Source organism: Ambystoma mexicanum, chromosome 11, assembly GCF_040938575.1.
Source record: "Ambystoma mexicanum isolate Mex_15411 chromosome 11, UKY_AmexF1_1, whole genome shotgun sequence".
Lineage (NCBI taxonomy): Eukaryota > Metazoa > Chordata > Amphibia > Caudata > Ambystomatidae > Ambystoma > Ambystoma mexicanum.
In genome coordinates, this window is record NC_090934.1 from 190,837,380 (window position 1) to 190,856,930 (window position 19,551).

The following is a 19,551-nucleotide window of genomic DNA, read 5'->3' on the forward strand; positions in this document are numbered from 1 at the left end:
ACTTTTGAAACATCGTAGAGATCATATTTATTTATGTATACCATACAAAACATTCTTCCTTTTAGTTTGTATGCCTTGTTTATGTGAGCTTTGAAACGATTTGGTCTGGCAGTAAGGCGCTATACAAACAACGATACATAAAAAAATGGTGTGCTTATAATGTGACATTAGGCAAAGTCATGCTATTCCAGGCTGCAGACAGCCCAGGCGCAATCAAAGGCCACAATTTGTAGTTATTTACTAGGCACATGACTTCTGACTGCCCCCTGACCCCTCTATGACACTAACTCTAGGGCTACTTGGCCTTAACTTGGTTTATGAGACAATGCAGCTGGACAGGCACCACAGTAGCAATCGCCAAAGCCAATCACACACTCAGATTTAATACTGAATGGCAAGCATCTTGTAGGTGTTAGACACAATTACAAGGACAGCAATGCCAACCAACCAATCCACTAACAATTTCATCCCTCTGCATACACCTCTCAAACTCTAACCAAACACAACCACAAACCTAAAAAACAGCAATCCGCACCAACTTCACTACACTGCAACAACAAAACAAACCACACATAGAGCCTCATTACACGGACGGCGGTGGACCAAGGTGCTATTAGCACCTTGGTCCATGCCGGTAAAATACCGGCACTGCTTTGGTGGAAAGGGGAATTACCGCCTATTCCAAGGTTGGTGCGGCGGTAATTCCCCCTTCCCCCATTGCCCTTACCCATTCCCATTTTTGCCCTATAGGGTATAATGGGAATGGGGAAAGTGCTAATTATGGCACTGCAAATTGCGGTACCGTAATTAGCTCCCTGGTCCTTTTGCGGGTTGGTTTTTAACGCCTGCAAAAAGCAGGTGTTAAATTCTCCAACCCGCAAAGGGACCTCGTAGTAAGGCGGTAAGGGTTTACCGGTACCGGTAAAATACCGGTACCGGTAAACCCTTACCACCTACCGTGTAATGAGGCCCATAGACTTGCACAACAGCACACTACGACTACCAACCGTAAAACACCCCAAGCCCAGCCAATGGACCCGCCGGTCTGAGGCCGCCATCAGCACATCACTGCTTTTGCACTTTTCCAGCTTATTCCCACTAACTCACTCCCCTTCTCCCTTTTTCAGAGCCGCCAGAGCACCAGGGGACCACTCTGGTGGTGATAGTGTACAATACAACATCCTTTAACATTAACATTAACATCAGATACCGACCACACTATTACCATGCTTGCAGGAATCATTCAATGTGAACTGTGTCTTTAGTCAATGGCCCAATGTGTTTTCTATAGCACCATTTTCTATTAATTTGACTCATCCCCGCTAACATTCCTAAGGGGGGAACACTAGGGGTGGACCACGTTAGTGACCTTACCTTGAGCACGTGCAGTATCTGAAGGTAGCCCCCCCCCTCCACCCTCTCACGCGTGAGCCCTGTGCCTAAAGTTCTGTTGCGCCCCTTATAACAAGTTCTCTACTCACGTCACGTTATTCGGTCACTTTTAAGATGATTCTTTTATATTACCACAGTTTCTAAACATTAATAGCATTTTTCTTTGCATCACTGAACGCAGATTGGAGACCAGGAGGCAGCCCCGTCCCCTGACCCCCACTCCCGGAGAGACTCACCTGAGCAGCAGGTTTGGTTAGGAAACCAGTAGAGCCCCTCGGGGCAGCACGGGGTCGTTGATGAATCACAAGTCACGTTGCTAGAAGGAAGGCATTGGGTGATCGGATCCACACAATAGCAGCCCACTGATGCGGTGCAGCTCCCACCAGCACAGGCGGTGTCGTCGGAGCACGCGGGATATGTGGCGTTCCCAGCTACAGAGAGAGGGGACAAAGAAAAGTGAGCAACAACGTGATGTTCTTACAATACCACCTCCACACTTGTGGAAACACTTTTGTACAAGCGCGATATAAATAAAATATCATATATCATATCACATCCATGCACTGGCATCTTCAGTGTTGCCTCAGTTCGTTATTCTTATGAGGGGCATACGGAAAGAACCATACGAGGTACTCATAGGTGGCGAGGACCCAGCAAATGGCGGTCACTACAACGTCCCCAGTAGCGGCACATGGCTTCTTAATAGAGGAAGAACAGCCTCCTTCTGCCCCCACACACTGACGAGCAGAGTCATTTCACCCGAATATACAACGTGATGGACGGGCCCATTTCTTAACTTTCATCTTTACATTAAAATGTATGACAAGGACGGTCACTTATTTCCCACTAAAGTTGCAGGAAAAATACGTCTCTAAGCGATGACAAGTAGACAGTGTGGATGGTCAAGACACATCTTTGACACCTTTGCCCACATTCGTTTTAAACTAGAAACACAAACGATGGGCACCGCTCGACGATGCTTGCCCTCGGGGCAGTGCCAGAGAGTGCTCCCATTTAGAGTGTTGGCTGACTCGGCTTCTTCTGAGAACAGTATTCCAGGCGGCGCACATGTATAGCCCTGCTCAAGGTAGCTCACTCTGAGGCTAAAGCATACTTGCCCCCAAAAAGATGTAGGATGTTTCAAGCTTCAAAAATAATACTTAGCGTAACAATGACATCACAAGAAAATACAAAACATACATTGTTGGCACAACTGGGGCATTCTAAAATACACAACACAACAAACAGCAGAACATGCAAAGATGTTCAAATGTTTAACATGTACAATTCTGAATGGTAAATTAACACCAAATTAAATTACCTAATTTCACAGAAGGTAATCACACAGAGCTGGTATGCTGGTATGCGACTCTTGCCACTGCTCTGCAGCAGCAGCCTGGGAAGTACATTTTTATTCCTGCAGTGCAAGTTGAACTCTGAATGGCATGGAGACTGATACCCTCCTCAGCCCGATAGGCAGATGCTGTGTGATGGTGGTACGCTCTGCCACTTGTCTTCACTGGTGGTTTGCCTAAGGTTTGTCCCAGCTCGAGTGCAGGGCAGAGTTACGTATTGGTCTGCCCATCACTCAAAGTAATCACCCGCTCACTGCACTGACAGACTAACTAATGTGTTGCATGCTTTGTCATGGCTCTGGTCTCAAGCAGCCTGTCTTCCAGTCACACATTACCTGCCACTGTAAAAAGCAGTAGGATCTGTCACCCAAATATGTAGGCACAAGGATTGCTTAAAAAGCAGTAGCCCACTGCCTACATTGGAAGGGTTGGCAAGTATGCTAAAGCTGGAGGATGTTAGCAATTAGGGGAAGCAAGCATGCACTGAGCACTCTTTGGATGGAGCTCACCTTAAGGATACAGCAGGAAAAGATCACACTATTGGTACTGGTGTAAGAATCTCGCACTCACATGGAGGACATTGCTGGTGGAATCTTACACTCACGGTACTGATTTAATAAGCTAACATTAAGAGCATTTTTAGAGGACGAATACACATTAGCATCCTGGGCGGGGGAGCCAACCAATCAGGTGGCTAAGAACGCAGGCTAGCACCACCGGTACAAGTCTGCGTTCCAAGCTGCCTGATCACTGGCTATCCACGCTGCCATCTCCCCCCCCATTCTCAGCCCTATTTTATTTTTATTTTTGCCCCCAGCTCCTCTACTTACTTTATTTCGGCAGCGGCGTGTGCTGCAGTCGCATCCGCTCCTTTTCGCCTCCCCCAGGCCGCCATGGAAAGGGAAGAAGGGCTCCGTACGGAGCCCCGCCTTCCCTTTACATGGTGGCCATCTTGGAAGCCCCCTTTTTTTTTTAACACCCTGCATTACCGCTTTGGCAACCCGGGGTGCTAATGACCTTCATCCCCTGTTCCAGTGGATAGAACGGGGGCTGAACTCCACAGTAGAACTAGTGAAATAAGCTCACATTAAGGGCGCTGCCGGCTGGTGGAAACTTATGCTAAGGCTATTATTGTAAGAAGCTCCAATTGATGCACGGCACTGCCGGTGAAAGCTCACACCAAGTGTACTGGTGTTACAAAATCATATTGAGGGTACTGTTGGCAAAAGATATCAGTAAAGACTCTGGCCCCAAATGTTCACATTAAGGTCATCACTGATATTAATAAATACTGGGGTACTAGTGTAGAAAGCCCACACTCGGGACACTCAAATCAATGGTACTTTTCCCTTCACAGATAACAATTAACAATCTCCCTTTACCCACTGCAGCTCGTTCACTAAAAGGTAAGCAAGCTTGAAGCTTTTTTCCTAAAATCCAAGCTAGGAAAACACGATACCCCTATTTCTTTCAAACCATGGTTTCCTGAAATTGTCTATTCAATTGAGGAAATTACGTCGCTTAAGTGAGCCTGGATGATGCGTCAGGTAAGGTGTATGAGACAGAAAAGCCTTAGTGCTCTTTCGTCTTACTTCCTTGTCACAGTCCTTATGTGCTGAGGTAAATCAGGCCCGACGACAGACTTTTTGCATAGTTCCTGACACTCACTTAGCCGCATCATATTGCTTTAGGGTCCATGTTCTCTCTCCGTCCATTATTTAAAAAGACCTTGCTTCACAAAGATGCACAAGAGGGCTGAAGACAGAGGTGGGATCTGGACACAAGGGAGATGTGTGAATCTTATATTTTTGGATGGTTGCTGTATTATGTAGGGGATGAAGCATACCAGCGGACTGGAGAAGGGAACGTCCTTCTTTCTTTTTCAGATCCTGCAGGAAGGTTCCTGTGCAGTTCATCAGGAAGCCTTCCCTCATCTGCAAGCCAATTCCCTTGTTAGGGTGACACAGCCCCATGATTGAGAGTCATGGACTTTTGTCTAAGAGGCTCAGTCTCTCCGTTAGGAGGAATAGCTATGCCTTGGGCGTGTGGTTTCTTGCCCACGTAGTACAGTACCTCTTCTATGGGGATATGAGAGTGTACACCTTAATTGGTCAGGCATTCTTTCTTACTCAGAAAGAGGAAAGCCTCATCCAGCTGCTCTGTTTCTTGGAGGCATAGTGGTCGGTGCAGATGAAGCAGACCCCTGATGCTGAGTGAGAGGCTGCTGAAAGGAAAAAATAACACTTAGTAATTTGTGAGAAAGATGGATGATCACAATTACTTGATACTGTGGTGGATCTTCCCTGGATGGTTGGGCCTTTGGAAAATGTTGTATCTGTGAGGCTTGACGAAAAAAAGCAGGTAGCATCTAAATTAAGCAGGTAAATTATGCAGGATGTCTCCTGTAAAAAGGTTCCGAAAATGATGACCTGCTTACAGGGCTAGCCACACCTGAAGGTCGTGGTCAATGTAGGACATTATACAAGCCAAAGATCACTGATGTGGTGCATCTGGAGGTATCAGCTATCCTAGCTGGTAGAGCTTTGCTTTTGTGTCTTATTAGTCATGTGAGGCCGATGTGATGGGTGCTCTTCTCTGATGTCTGTGTATAACCTCTGGATAAGGGATTGTAGCCCAATAGGTTGGTTTGGCCATTCATCCTTTCTAGGCCGATTGGATGAGTGCCATGAAATTGCATGACAGGAACACGAAACAGAAGATTCTCAATATCGTATAATTGATCTCCAGACTGAACATAAATTGACAAGTTCTTATTAGCAGGATGTCAGCAATGTGTTCCCCTAGCACCTCTACACTGGGCAGATGAAGTCATCCGGTTTAGTCATATGCCAAAGTTAGACATATTCAGGCTCCACAAGTGAATAATTATTTCAGGCTTTAGGCAGCAATTATCCAGCACAATACTATAAAAATGGTATTGCTAGAACGTCAAATCACCTGAATTTCAAGTGATTCGACTAGGCTGAAGTTCAAATGAAACTTTTAGAAAGTTAGGTTTTGTTTGTACCCGGATGCCTTGTATTTTGATAGATAAAGGACGTCACTTTTTACATCCTTGTTTGTAGTGGGGTTTTTATGCATTTTATTGGCATGGTTATTGTGGACGTGTTTCGACCTCTCAGGTTCTTTATCAAGGCTAGGTCATGGATGTTGGAGGCCTGATGGCGTATGTCTGTCAGGCATCAGTTTTAACTGGTGGTTCCTGGTATTGTTCCATGGTTGGGCAAGTTCTGGCTGGTTAGCCTGCTCAGCTCTGCTCAGTGTCCTGGTAGCTCCAGAGTTTGAAAGTTAGTCTGAATTTCGACAACATGGCTAAAAGGGGGAACATAGTTGAGGATCCCTTTCAGACTTATGCAGCTTTCAGAGTGGCAGAAGGTCGTTGTTGGAGGCAGGTTTAGGGAATTTAGGGAAGGGGGACTAAACTGGAGTGGAGTTTGAGTAGTTGATAAGAACAGGTTACTTACCAACTGGTAATGTTCTTTTGATTGGATGTTCCTCCAACGTATTCCTCATCTTAGATGTATTCCATCGAGCTTTAGCAGCTCCGGAAATGTTTTCTCAGCAGAGGGTGCCGTGCATCGATGTCATTGAGTCAATGATCCCTTGAAGGCATGCGTCGAAGGGTGACGTCATCGAGTATACAAGTAGAACGCGCGGCGCCTGTTGGCCTCAGTTCTGTTTTTCCCCTCTTGCTCTACTGTGTAGATTGTGCCGGTAGTCAGGTATCAGCCTTGCGAGAGTTGAAGTGGCAATAACCAGGAAAATCTACAGAGGGGTAGGATGGGAGGGCGATGAGGAATACGATGGAAGAACATCCAATCGAAAGAACGTTACCAGTTGGTAAGTAACTTGTTCTTCAAATGGATTGTGTCCTCCAAAGTATTCCTCATCTTAGATAGGCTCCCAAAGCAGTATAGAAAAATCTCTGGAGGAGGGAGTAGATTTTTGATACCATTATAAGGTGGAATATAGCACTGCTGTACCAAAAGCAAGCTCCTTAGACTGGGAAGCATCCAGACTATAGAATTTTGAAAAAGTGTGCAGCGATGACCAAGTTGCTGCTTCACAAATGGATTTTATGTGAACACCTCCTTGAAGGGCTGTCGAAGAGGCAATGCCTCTGGTGGAATGGGCCCTTAAGCCTTCTGGTGGGTCTTTTCCCGCCAATCTGTAGCATTCTGAAATGCAAAGCACAATCCAATGTGATATGGTTTGTTTTGACACCGATTGACCCAATTTCCTTCCGGTGTAGCCAATGAAAAGTTGATTATCCACTCTAAGCCTGGAAAGCCTAGAAATGTAAAAGCTTAAAGCTCTTCTCGGGTCCAACCTGTGCAATATTTCCTCCTCCTTACTAGGATGAGGTGGAGGGTAGAATCCGGGTAGAACAATTTTTCGGATTTAAATGAAAATCAGACACAACTGTAGGTAAAAATGAGGGTTTAACCCTTAATACCACTCTGTCCCTATGGAACACAGTATAGGGTGGCCCAGAAGATAGTGCCTACAATTCGCTCACTCTTCTTGCAGATGTTAAAGCAACTAGGAATTCGGTTTTTAATGTTAGTAATCTTAATGGACAAGTGTGCAGGGGTTCAAATGGGGCACACATTAAGAATTTTAGAACCAGATTAAGATCCCAAATTGGTACTTGGAAGGGGTAAGGAGGAAACACATTGGTGAGTCCCTTTAAGAATTGTACTATTAAAGGAATTTTGAAATAGGAGCATTCTTCCGAAGAGTGCTTGAAAATGGAAAGTGCTGCAAGATAGCCTTTAATGGTCCCAACATTTAGACCTCTATGTGCTAGGGACAAGAGGAAGGACAACACTTCCAGAATGGAACATAGAAAAGGATCAACCTTCTTTTCTCTGCACCAGTTGCAAAACCTTTTCCAACGGTATAGAGATTTTGTTGCTGGCCTTTTTGCCGAAAGCAACACCTCCATGATGTCATCTGGAAGGGCCCAATCTCAGCCTTTCAGATACCAAGCATGAAGTTTGAGAGTCTTGACCTCTGGATGGAGAACCTGGCCCTCCATTTGTGAGAGAAGGTCCTCTCTCTGAGGAAGACGTAATGGAGGACAGATGGACATGTCTCGAAGGTCCGGGTACCACATTCTCCTGGCCCAATCTGGGGCAATTAGGATCATGCGGTTTTCAAACCGTCTCAATCTCCTGATGACCTGAGGAATGACGGGAATCGGAGGGAACGCATACAATAGTGGGAAGTTCCACTCCACCACAAACGCGTCCCCTAGGGCTCCTGTCGGGGGAAATTCCCTTGAGCAATACTTATCGCACTTCCGGTTGATTCTGGTCATAAACAGGTCTACTTGAGTGGTTCCCCAAAGGGCAAAGATCTCTAGAATCACTTCCTGATCCAGTTCCCACTCGTAGGACACCGTGCTCTGCCTGCTCAGAGCGTCCGCCGTCATATTCTCCTCCCCGGCTAGATGAACTGTCGTTAAGGAGATTCCTTCTTGAATTGCCCAATACCAGAGCCGCATTGTCTCTCTGCACAGAGGTAATGACCCTACACCTCCTCTTTTGTTTAGATAATGCATGGCCACTGTGTTGTCCGTCATTATCAGGAAATGTTTTCTTCTGACAGATGGCAGAAAAGCCTTCAGCGCTAGTCTGATTGCTCTCAGCTCTAAAAGGTTGATGTGTAGTTTGGACTCCGATGGAGACCATCGTCCGCTGATTGTCAGATCGTTAGCATGAGGTCCCCACCCCTTGAGTGAGGCATCCGTCACTACTGTAATCTCTGGCCATGGTTGCCAAAACTGTTCTCCTTTTAGGATATTCTCTGTGCAAGTCCACCACAGAAGATCCTGCCGAACCTTGTTCGGAATCTGAAGAAAATCCATCATCTGACGTGAGAACTGGGACCATTGAGTCTTTAGCGCCAATTGAAGGGATCTCATCCTCAGGCGTGCCTCTGGCACTAGGAAAATGCAGGATGCCATGAGGCCGAGCAACCTTAAGAAGTCATAGCCCTGGAGATTTTGGGCATTTTGGAATTTGGAAACCATCTGAAGAATGTCTTGAGCCCTCGACTCGGGAGGCAAGTTATTTCCCAAGGATGTGTCTAGCACATCCCCTATGTACTGGAGCTGTTGGGAAGGTGTCATTTGTGACTTCTTGAAATTGAGGGAGAAGCCCAGTCTGTGGAGGAAGTGGCAGGTGACTTTCAGATGATCCAGTGCTTGTTCGGCAGAACGTGCCCTGATCAACCAATCATCCAGGTAGGGGTAGACGTGAATCCCCCCTCTCCTGAGGTGCGCTGCCACTACTACCATTAACTTGGTGAAGACCCTTGGGGTGGCAGTCAATCCGAAAGGCAGGATTAGAAACTGATAGTGTGAGTCGCCAACTATGAACCTCAGGTATTTTCTGTGCTCGAGATGAATTGGCACATGAAAATAAGCATCCTGGAGGTCCAATGACACCACCCAATCCTGACGTTGAAGGGCCTGAAGGATCTGAGAAAGAGTAACCATCTTGAACTTGTACTTCCTGAGGAGCTTGTTCAAGCCTCTTATTCCAAGATAGGGCTTTGTTCTCCGTCCTTTTTGGGGATCAACAAGTAAGGGGAGTACCATCCCTTGTTTCTCTCTGCTACAGGTACTGGCTCTATAGCACCTTCCTCCAGCAGGGTTAGAACTTCCTGTTCTAGGAGCGGGTCTGAAAACTTCAAAGAGTGTCTCCTTGGTGGATTGCTTTGAGGTTGCATTAGAAAAGGAAGGCAGTAACCTTGGGCTATTATTTCTAAAGCTCAAACATCTGAAGTAATGGCTTGCCATTCTTGCAGATGCTGTGACAGCCTGCCTCCCACAGGAGTCTTGTGATGCAAGTCCTCAAAATGGTTTTGTGGCAGTTGCTGTGGTTGCAGATGGCAAAGAGGCTGCAGCTGGAGCTCGCTTTGCACATTTTCCTCGTCCACCACGAGTGGCCTTTCTTTGGCTGCTTTGACTGGCCATTCCTCTCACCTTTCCATATGAGGAGTAGTAACGATAGGATCGTCCCCTCCAAGATTGTCCTGACGCATGAAAAGGCTGAGGTTGTCTAATAGCAGCTCCTAAAGATCTGGCAGCTGCTTTTGAGGTCTGCAACCTCTCAAGGCTCTCGTCAGCCTTCTTGCCAAAAAGGTGAGACCCGTCAAAGGGCATGTTCAGAAGACGGTTTTGCACGTCTGGTGCGAAACCGACTTCCGTAACCATGCAAATCTGTGCATTACTGTGCTAGTGCCCATGGATCTGCTCACATCTGCAGTGTCCAATCCAGAATGAAGGGATTCATGCATGGCCTCCTTTCCATCTTTCCATCGTTAACAATGGCTAGGAATCCTTCCCTTTCATCCCCTTCTGGTAGGTGCTCCGCCGCCATTGCAATGCACTCCCACGGAGTGTAGTAAAATGTTGCCAAGGCACATATGGATTTGGCCGATTTTAATGCCATACTTCCAGCTGAAAATACCTTGCGTGCCCAACCATCCACATGCTTGTCGTCCCTATCCAGAGGGATAGAAGGGTACGCCACCTTATGTGAAGCTGTAGCTCCCTGGACCACCAGACTCTTGGGAGTGGGGTGTTTAGACAGGTAGCTGGGGTCGCTACTGGAAGGGCGGTATTTTGAAGCCTGGATTTTATTTACCGGAGGAATAGAGTCTTGAGTCTCCCAATTTTTGGCCACCCTATTTTGCAAGGGTACATGGAAGGGTAAAACCAGATCTTCGGTGGGACCATGATCCAATATATCGGTCAGATCATCCTGGATGAATTGAGTTGGTGGTCTAGCCCATCCTAAGTACTCGACCACCTTTGTCATTAGTTGACGGTATGAGGGACTGGCATGTTCCCCTTGTTCTGGCCTGCAAAAATCTGTTTCAGGCGAAGTATCAATGCCACTTGTATTATGTAGGGTTTCCACCTGGTCCCTCATCCTGATTTCCTCAGAAATCAGGCATTCTAGGACATTTGGGGTACCTTATTCCAGTCCAAAAGGAACATTCTCCTCATCAGATCTCTCCTGTTCTTCAAATATTGAAGTTACGGATTTGAAAAATTCTTTCCCTGGAAGAGGTTTAAAAACTTTTTCTGTGAGATATGGGAGAGGTGTATCAGTGGAACCTGAAGGCATTACAACCTTTGCAGCCTTCTCTTTTGCTGTTATTTTTACAGCTTCTGACTGAGCTGGTTGAACTGGAGCCTTTGGAATATTTGGCGCTGAGGGTGACGACATAGTGGTCGTCGACGGAGCTGGCCTCTAGGGCGTTGAGGCGCTCTTCGAAGACTTGCCCTTTGAGGTGAATCGGGCTCGAGTGTCGGAACGATAATGCTCCCGACTGGCTTCCGAAGGAGGCGCGGACCGAGGCTTAGCTTTTTCAAACACCTCCATAATTTTACCCTGAATGATTCCCACTCTTCGGAGGAAGAATGTTTTGTGGGGCATTTCATCCTTTTTGGGGATTCGTCCAAGGACGAGGTGGAAGGGGACCGGTGGCATCTTTTCTTGGACTTTTTTGTCGAAGATGAAGAGCGATGAGAATCGCTTCAGGGCCTATACCGATGCCTTTCGTGTTGAGATTTCTCCTCACGGGACCTCGACTCGACGCTAGAGGCTTTTCGGTTGGGTTTACAACCTACCGGCAGTTTTCTCTTCCTCTCTCGCAAGGCCTTCCCCATCATCGCCTGACACTTCGTACAGGCCTCCATGTTGTGGCCTTCCCCGAGACAACACAGACATTCCCGGTGCGGGTCCGTAATGGACATTTTCGAACCGCAGGATTTACACTTTTTGAATCCCGATCACAGGGTCGTAGTCGGGGTCAACGACGAGGACATATCGAATATCTTCAATTTACTGCGTCACAGAACTACTCGAGGCGCGCCGAGTCTCCGAAGCAACACGTACTGCGGAAAAACTGAACTAAATCCAACGGGTGCCACGGGTGCTACTTGTATACCCGATGACATCACCCTCGACGGAGACCTTCAAGGGACCATCGACTCTACGACATCGACGCACGGCGCCCTTTGCCGAGGAAAAATTTGCGAAGCAGCTAAAGCTGGATGGAATACATCTAAGGTGAGGAATATGTTGGAGGACACAATCAATTCGAAAGGGGGAAAGTAGAGAGAGTTAGTAGTGAGTTTCTGGACATGCAGAGTTAGTTTTGGGGTCGGTTTTGCTTATGCCGGTCTGTTTGACACATCAGTGATTTATAGTGGGTGAACACACAGTGCCATCAGGTGTGAGGTTACAGGAAGGGAATCCCTGGGAGAGAGTGCAGATTGAATGACCGCGAGAGACCCACAAATGTGAATCTTCCTTGAGGGCAGGTTGGGGTTGAGGCATGCTTGCTAAATTTTAGTGGGAGGTGGAGGAAATATTCGGAGTGGCGGGTGACTCCCAGGTCAGTGTGTGTCTCTTGAAGTGAGTGGATGAGACACATGCCATTGGGTGACAACTAGGTTGAGAATAAGGAGGAGCAGGGAATCCCTGAGTGCTGCTTGTGGGAGGGATATACATGCATCATGTTGGTGGGAGGAAGCAGCAGAGATCCAGGGAGCGCCATGATACGGTATACACGCATTTCGTTGACCACTTTTTCATCGTGGGACTTTTCATCGCCGACCCTTTCATCAGCAATTTTTTTTTAAAAAACATGTTTGTTGGGGGGGGTGTTTGTGCGGGTTGGGGTATGATTCTTTAGTAACAAAAATGTTGGCGATGAAAGGGTCAGCGATGAAAAGTCCCACGATGAAAAAGTGGTCGACGAAATAACGTAGAACCCATGATACACCAGTGGATGTCTGTCTCGTAATGTGAGTGGGCACAGGTGACATCTGGGAAGGGGAGCAGTTAACCCTTAATGGCTGCCTTTGGGAGGGTAAAGCAGGCATCATTCTGGTAAGCGGAAATATAAGAGATCCAGGGAGGTGGGTGATACACAAGTCATTGAATGAACGACATATTAGGACAATATGCTAGTAGCACCCAAACATGCCAGTGGCGGTGAAGACATGTTACTCATAGTCTTTCCACATCAGCAGCAGTACGTGCTGTCTGCACTGGGGGAACCAGAATTGCACATGGTCATTGAAGGTATCATCTAACTCACATTCTACACCTCATCAAACGTGGGTCTGAACTAGTGCATGCCCCATTACAAATGCATGCAGGAGTACTGAACCAAAATGATCACCACCCACCAGGGCCAATAGATGAGGTTGCACTTTCAGTTCCTTACACCATCTCAGGGGCATAAAAAGGAGGGCCACAAAACCCATCTATCAAAGATCGGGAAAAGGCAGCGAATGAGGCATTTGAACAGTGGGAGGAGGTTAGAAATACCAGGTCGCTATCCCATGGTCATGCATGGACTAGTGGCCAAAGCATTGACTACATAGCTGCCACCGCACATTGGGTGGCCTTTCTTTCCTCTACCATCCAAGGGGTTCCCAGGGTAATGCACAGGAGCATCAGGTATATGAAGTGTGGCACCAGGCAATTTTGTTTCCATGCAGAGGTCCCAGTGGAGTTGACATCTGGGAACAGGTGTAGGAGGTGGAGTCACAGTGGCAAAGGTGGCACAATTTGTACTTGTGCTTTGTTGAAGTAGGGAATGTATCACATACACCTTCTCCTAAATGAGTAACATGCCAACCTGCTCCTCCACTGGCCCTGCAACAATGGGGGCTTCCGCAGGAGGCCCTGCCACTTTACCTCTGTTTGAGTGTCCACAAAGTGCCCAGCCTCCCCTGCCTCAAAGCTTGTAGTTGGGCCTCCCAGGCTGGCCCTGCAGTCTTCCCCACCCATTCGGCTGAGGCCTCTTGCAATGTCTCTGGCTCCCCGTCAAATCAAAAGGTCAGTGATGCTGTGTTGGACTGGCCCATGAACCAGCACTAATAAACAGCACAAAGTCCTCTTTCCACATTTGCCATGGTGTAATCCTACTCCTCCTGCAAGAGAGACACATGTTCCCCTCCTCTCCTCTCCCCTTCTTCCCATTTATCCTCCCTGCATTCCAGTCGTACCTTGAGAGAACCACAAACAAGCGAGCCATGAGAAATTAACCACATACTGAGAACCCAAAAGTGTGAAATCAACACACCCAAGAACAAGTAAACAAACAGCACTACATGATAAACCAACACATGGAACGGAAGAGTAAGATGGGAGATTAATTGAGAACTATTAACACACAAGGGAACCTGGGAAATGGTAAGCAATTTTGGTTTTGTTTTTGCGTTTTAGGGGCAGGAAATATTTTGACTTTTTTCATTTTATCAGGGAAAACAAAAGGGAAAAGGCATAAGAAGAATGGGCGAAGATATTTTTCTTTTTCTATTTGGGGAAACGAACAACAGAATAACAACACACCTAATAAACAATAAAACAAAGGGGCACACAAACTGTCACAAAAATACACTAGAGACCACCAAATTAGTCCAAAAGAGCAAAGCCTAACTACTAGAACTCTATAAAATCCCTCCAAACGCTGTTCAAATCATCAAAAAGCCCTGCAACCACCCTCCAAGAGGCAGCCTGCTCTATGTGCTCCTTCCCTTACAGTCTAGCAACCTCACAAAGAGAACATAAGTGAGCTGGGATTTATATAGGGTGTCAAACTTCCTTTGGGAAATACGAGGGATCTGATTGGCTGAAAAAACTCAAATCTGCCCAAGTGGGTTCTGGTTGGTTGGACCAATGTGACGAATCTACCCAGAATTCAACTCAAGATACAAAACTCCTGATTGGATCACAGGGGTCCAGGAAGTCTGTCATGGGTTTCAACCAGGATTTGACAGCTCCAAGAACCAGTCCTTTACTTGTGATGTAGGGCAAACTATGACAAAATGGTTTAAATGGCCACGGCAAACTTTAAATGAAGTTTGTCCAGGCCTATTCCAGAGAAGTCTGTAGAAATGGGCCTGCTAGCAGAATGTCATACTCCTACGTCCCGTCCCCTTTCCTCCATACTTATGGGACATCTCTCCGTCCTGTAGGACGGGACCGGAGCACTTTGTAAAAAGCATCCACATTTTTCCCATAATGTGTCCTTCCTCTCTGTCTTGCGCGGGGCCCGGCACGCGGCCATAACCCCGCCCACCTTGGCTCCGCCCCACGCATTGCCCATCAGTCCTTTTCTCCGCTCGATCGGGCCGGGCGCACTTACATCCTCGAAAGATTTTCTTCCCTTTTTTTCCTCTCTGGCTCTCGCTAGCGTTCGTTTACTAGTCTGTCTATGTCTTTCAAGTTAGACTTTCCAGATTGTTCATCGTGTCACCGTCGCTTCCTGAGGGCGGATCCCCATCCTCTTTGTTTAGAGTGTTTGGGTCCGGAACACCATTGTGACTCCCTTTCGGTCCGGCTACTTCAACGTCGGTTGGAGCGGTGGGAGGAGGTGTTCCGACAAACTCCTCCTTCGCATTTTCAGGCGTTCATCGACGAGAAGAAGAAACGCCTGGTAAATTCTTTACTTTTGAGAGCACCCCGGCCGGGGGATACCTTCCCGGGTTCCTCTCGGTCCAGGAGGGGCATTGATCGCTCTGTCACCGGTGTTCGCCCTGAGGTGCCCGTTGGGCCTAATAATTCTACCTGAGTTTTCTCCGAGGGCTTCCGTAAGGGGCCTGTGAATACCGGAGTACGCTCCGAGGCCCCTCCTGTGGGGGCTGTTTGTAGACCCAGTTCTACTGAATCGTGGGGTACTGGAGCTCGCTCTGAGGCCTCTCTGTCGGCTTCCCTCAAAAACAAGACCGGGGTGCGCCCCGAGGCCTTGGCTGGGCTTGTTGTTACAGAACGGATGTTCAAGCCCGTGCAGATAAGGCTGTTACCGGGCCTGGGTCCGAGGTCCCTCATTCAGAGGCTAAAGCTACCAACAGTTCTGAGAGGCCAGTCAAGGCTTTCTTGGTGAAAGCGGTTGCTCACCATTCCCGCTCTTGTGGTGACACCAGACCTGTTGAGGGGGCAAAGAAGCAAAGTTCTTTTACCGGCAGTGCCAAGGTCCTTCCTTCGAAGGCTCAGTTGGCGGTTGGTATGTCTCAAAAACATTCCAGGCTCTGCCGAGGTTCCTTATGTTAAGGCTAAGATTAATTCCCCTGATCCATCGACGGAGACCCCTGCCTCACTTCCTCACGTGCCGCAGTTCCCCTCAGATGAGGACAAAATGGCGCCCTTTCCCGCGGCCATTTTAGGTGCTACCCCTACAACTACGCCATCGGCCTCTGGTGTAGGGCTTGGTCCCTTGGGTGAACCTGAAGTCCCTTGTGCGCATCCTTATCGGCCAGTTTATGATTGGAACGCCCGGATGCCTCTTCCGCACAATATGTTGTTGCCCGCGGGGGCGGCACCTTTGATTTATGTGGATACGTCGGTGGAGGGGCCGGGTGGCACCCTTCCCCGTTATGTCCCTGGATTTGTCCACCTCATGAGAGGCCTCCTCAAGTTCCGAAACAGTCTCCGGAAGACACCTTTTTCGATAAATTTCAAGCGCTTATGCTCACCGACCCCATGAGGGAATATTTCAAAGGACTTTTCAAGGAGATATGTCCACCTACGCTTCCGGCTCCACCCGTTCCTCCGGTGGTTCCGCTGGCGCCTTCCTTGCCCGTGGTGCCTCCACCGGCTCTTCCGCCTTTGCTTCCATTGTCTCCAGTGGACAAGGCAGTGCCCAACACGGCTCAGCAGGATCCTGACCTGTCAGATGATCCTCAAGGTGATCAGGACAAGGAGGACCTTCCCCGCTCTATCAGAGCCTTTCATGACCGGGTACTGGACATGATGAGTTTCTTATATGTTCCGGTGCCCGAGGCACCCGCTCCGCAGGAGGGCATGCTTTCTGCCTGTTCCTGCAGAAGGACGTTCTGGCCGAGGTCCGAAGAGTCTGGGAAAAACCACACTCGGGACTTTTTGTCAATAAGAAGATTGACGCGAAGTACAGGCTACATTCTTCGGAAGAGGTGGCCGTGTCGTCTTGTCCGCCTCCCTCCTCCACAGTGGTGGCTGCGGCTATGTTGCAATCCAGACCTGCAGCATCCTCTTCCACGACGGCTACTCAGGTCTTGGGAAAGGAGGACAAGCTCCTTGACTCCCTAGGGAGGAAAATCTTTGCCAACTCAGCCTTGCAGCTCAGGCAGGCCAATGCTGAGTTGATATTGGCAGGAGCTAACATGCGGATGTGGAAAGGTCTGTCGGAGTTGGAGGCGCACATCCCAGTCGAGAAGTTGGAAGACTTTAAAGGAGGCCTTTCCGACACCAGGGTCTTGTCCCAGGATCTCCTGGAGGCTGCAGCTCATCACGTAGACACCTCGGCTCGGGGCCTGATGCTGAGGGTTGATACTTCACGGCTGGCGTGGCTGCATGCCACTAAATTTTCTAAGGAAGTGCAAGACAAGGTGTTGGACCTTCCATTCGATGGTAAGGAGCTTGTTCATTCTACTACTGATGTAGAGCTCACCAAGACCAAGGATTGCACTCAGACGGCTAAATCATTGTCTGTTCTGGTCAAAGCTCCTTTCAAATCCCAGAGACCGTTGTCTCAAAGTCGACCCTCCTCTGGTTTTAGGGGCTTCCTCGACCGCAAATCTCACAGAGTGGATACTTCTGTGGGGAATAACTGCTGTAGACAACAGCGCATGCGGTTTTTCTCCCACTCCTCAGCCTCCTCATCAGGTTCAGGTGGCACCACCACTGATAAGCCTGCCAAATGAGGGCTTTCTGCGCTCGCACGAGACCCGGGTGGGAGGACGCACTGCGTCTCTCATTGGGAGGCGTGGCAGATCATCACAGAAGACAGATGGATCTTGTCAGTCGCTCGAGCGGGCTTCCGCTTACCTTTACCCTCTACCCCACCCCTCAACCCTCCTTTTCAGCTGTCGGGCTCACCCTCCCTCAAGGCCGAAGTTTAGAATCTTCTGGACCTCAGAGCAGTGGAACCCGTTCCCCTTTGGGAGCGAGGGGAGGACTTCTACTCCCGACTGTTTACTGTGCCCAAACCCAACCAGGCTGGCCTGCGCACCATCCTAGACTTTTCCCAGTTCAATCTTTTCCTACCCCAAGAGAAATTCAAGATGATCACGCCCAGCCAGATACGCTCCTCCTTACAGAGGGGCGATTGGCTCAGCGTTGTGGATCTTCAGGACGCGTACATGCATATCCTGATTTGGAATCCACACAGGAGGTACCTCCGCTTCTCTTTAGGAGAGGAGCACTTCCAGTTTCGGGTGATTCCTTTTGGCCTCAGCTCGGCGCTGCGTGTCTTCACGAAGATGATGTTGGTGATTGTGGCCTATCTTCGTCTCCAGGGTATCCATGTGTATCCATATTTGGACGACTGGCTCTTACGCAGCCCTTGTCCACTGGCAGCAGCGGGCAATCTCCAGTCTCTTCTTCAGCTCCTGTTGCATCTTGGGCTGTCGGTGAACTGGCGGAAATCGTCCATGACGGTCTCACAGGACCTGATTTTCCTGGGTTTTTGTTGGAACACGATCAACTGCAGAGTGTATCTGTTAGTCACGTGTTTGCGCTGTCGGAGAGCATGTCGGCCTGGTGGTTCCAGAGGCTTCTGGGCCTCATGGCCTCATGTGTACTGGCTCTTCCTCTTGCTCGTCTCAAAATGAGACGGACCCAGATGGCTCTTCGGAGTTCATGGCGTCAGGCAGTGGATCCGGATTCCAAGCGGATAATGATTCCGGATTCCATGAGAGTGGACCTGTAGTGGTGGTCATCTCTCAGCAACCTGTCTGGCGGCGTGGGGTTTCAGGACCCGGTCCCCATGGTGACGATCACGACGGACTCCTCCCTTCTGGGTGGGGTGCGTCGTTAGATCTTCTTCAGGTCTCGGACCTCTGGTCGCCCCAGGACAGGCTCCTCCACATAAATCATCTGGAGCTTCTGGCGATCTTCCTAGCGCTCAGGTCATTCAGACCGCTCATTGTCAACAAGGTGGTCCGCATAAGAACGGACAATGTGGTGTCAATGTATTACATCAACAAGCAAGGGGGAACAAAGTCTCCCCCCCTCGTGGACCTGTCTATCCAGATTTGGGAATGGGCTGTGCTTCATGGTGTGTTGCTGCTTGCAGTGCACATCCTGGGCCAGCTGAATGTCACAGCGGATGCCCTCAGCCGGCGGACAGTGGTCATCTGCGAGTGAGAATTGAAGGCGGAGGTCCTCTCATGGATTTTCTTGCGTTGGGGCACACCGGAGGTGGGCCTCTTCGCTACGGCGGTGAACAAGAAGCTTCCTCAGTATGCCTCCAGAGGCGGGCTGGGAGCATCCTCTCTGGGGGATGCTCTCGAGATTCCATGGCACAACATGAGAGCTTACGCCTTCCCTCCTCTGCCTATAGTTCACCGTGCAATTTGGAAGTTGAAGAACTCGGTGAACTGTTCCCTTCTACTCATAGCTCTGTGGTGGCCGGCCAGGTTTTGGTTCTCAGAACTTCAACACCTGTCGGTGTATCCACCGATCAGGTTACCAGTAACTCCCGATCTTCTTCACCAAGGGGAACAGCAGATGTGGCACCCCTCCCCACAATCACTCAGCTTGGCGGCATGGTGCCTGAGTTAAAGTCTTTAGAGCATCTGAATTTGTCTACGGATAACATGCGCATTATCCACGCAGCCAGGAAACCCTCGACCAGATCTCAGTACAAGAGTAAATGGCTCAGGTTCTGTCATTGGTGTTTGGAGAAGAAGTTGGATCCAAGGGTGGCCACGATTGACACAGTGATGTCCTTTGTGTCCTCCCTAGCAGAGTCAGGGGTTCATGTT

The 19,551-nt window shown here is 48.7% G+C and overlaps 1 protein-coding gene across 1 annotated transcript in view; it reads right to left on the reverse strand.

The window, feature by feature from the left end:
* The window catches only part of LOC138503211 (uromodulin-like), a 298,722-nt gene that overhangs the window by 236,948 nt on the left and 42,223 nt on the right, over nt 1-19,551 (reverse strand). The window contains exon 3 of the mRNA XM_069622796.1: nt 1,629-1,823. Coding sequence (XP_069478897.1) covers nt 1,629-1,823 — 195 coding nt within the window. The remainder of the gene's footprint in view (nt 1-1,628; nt 1,824-19,551) is intronic.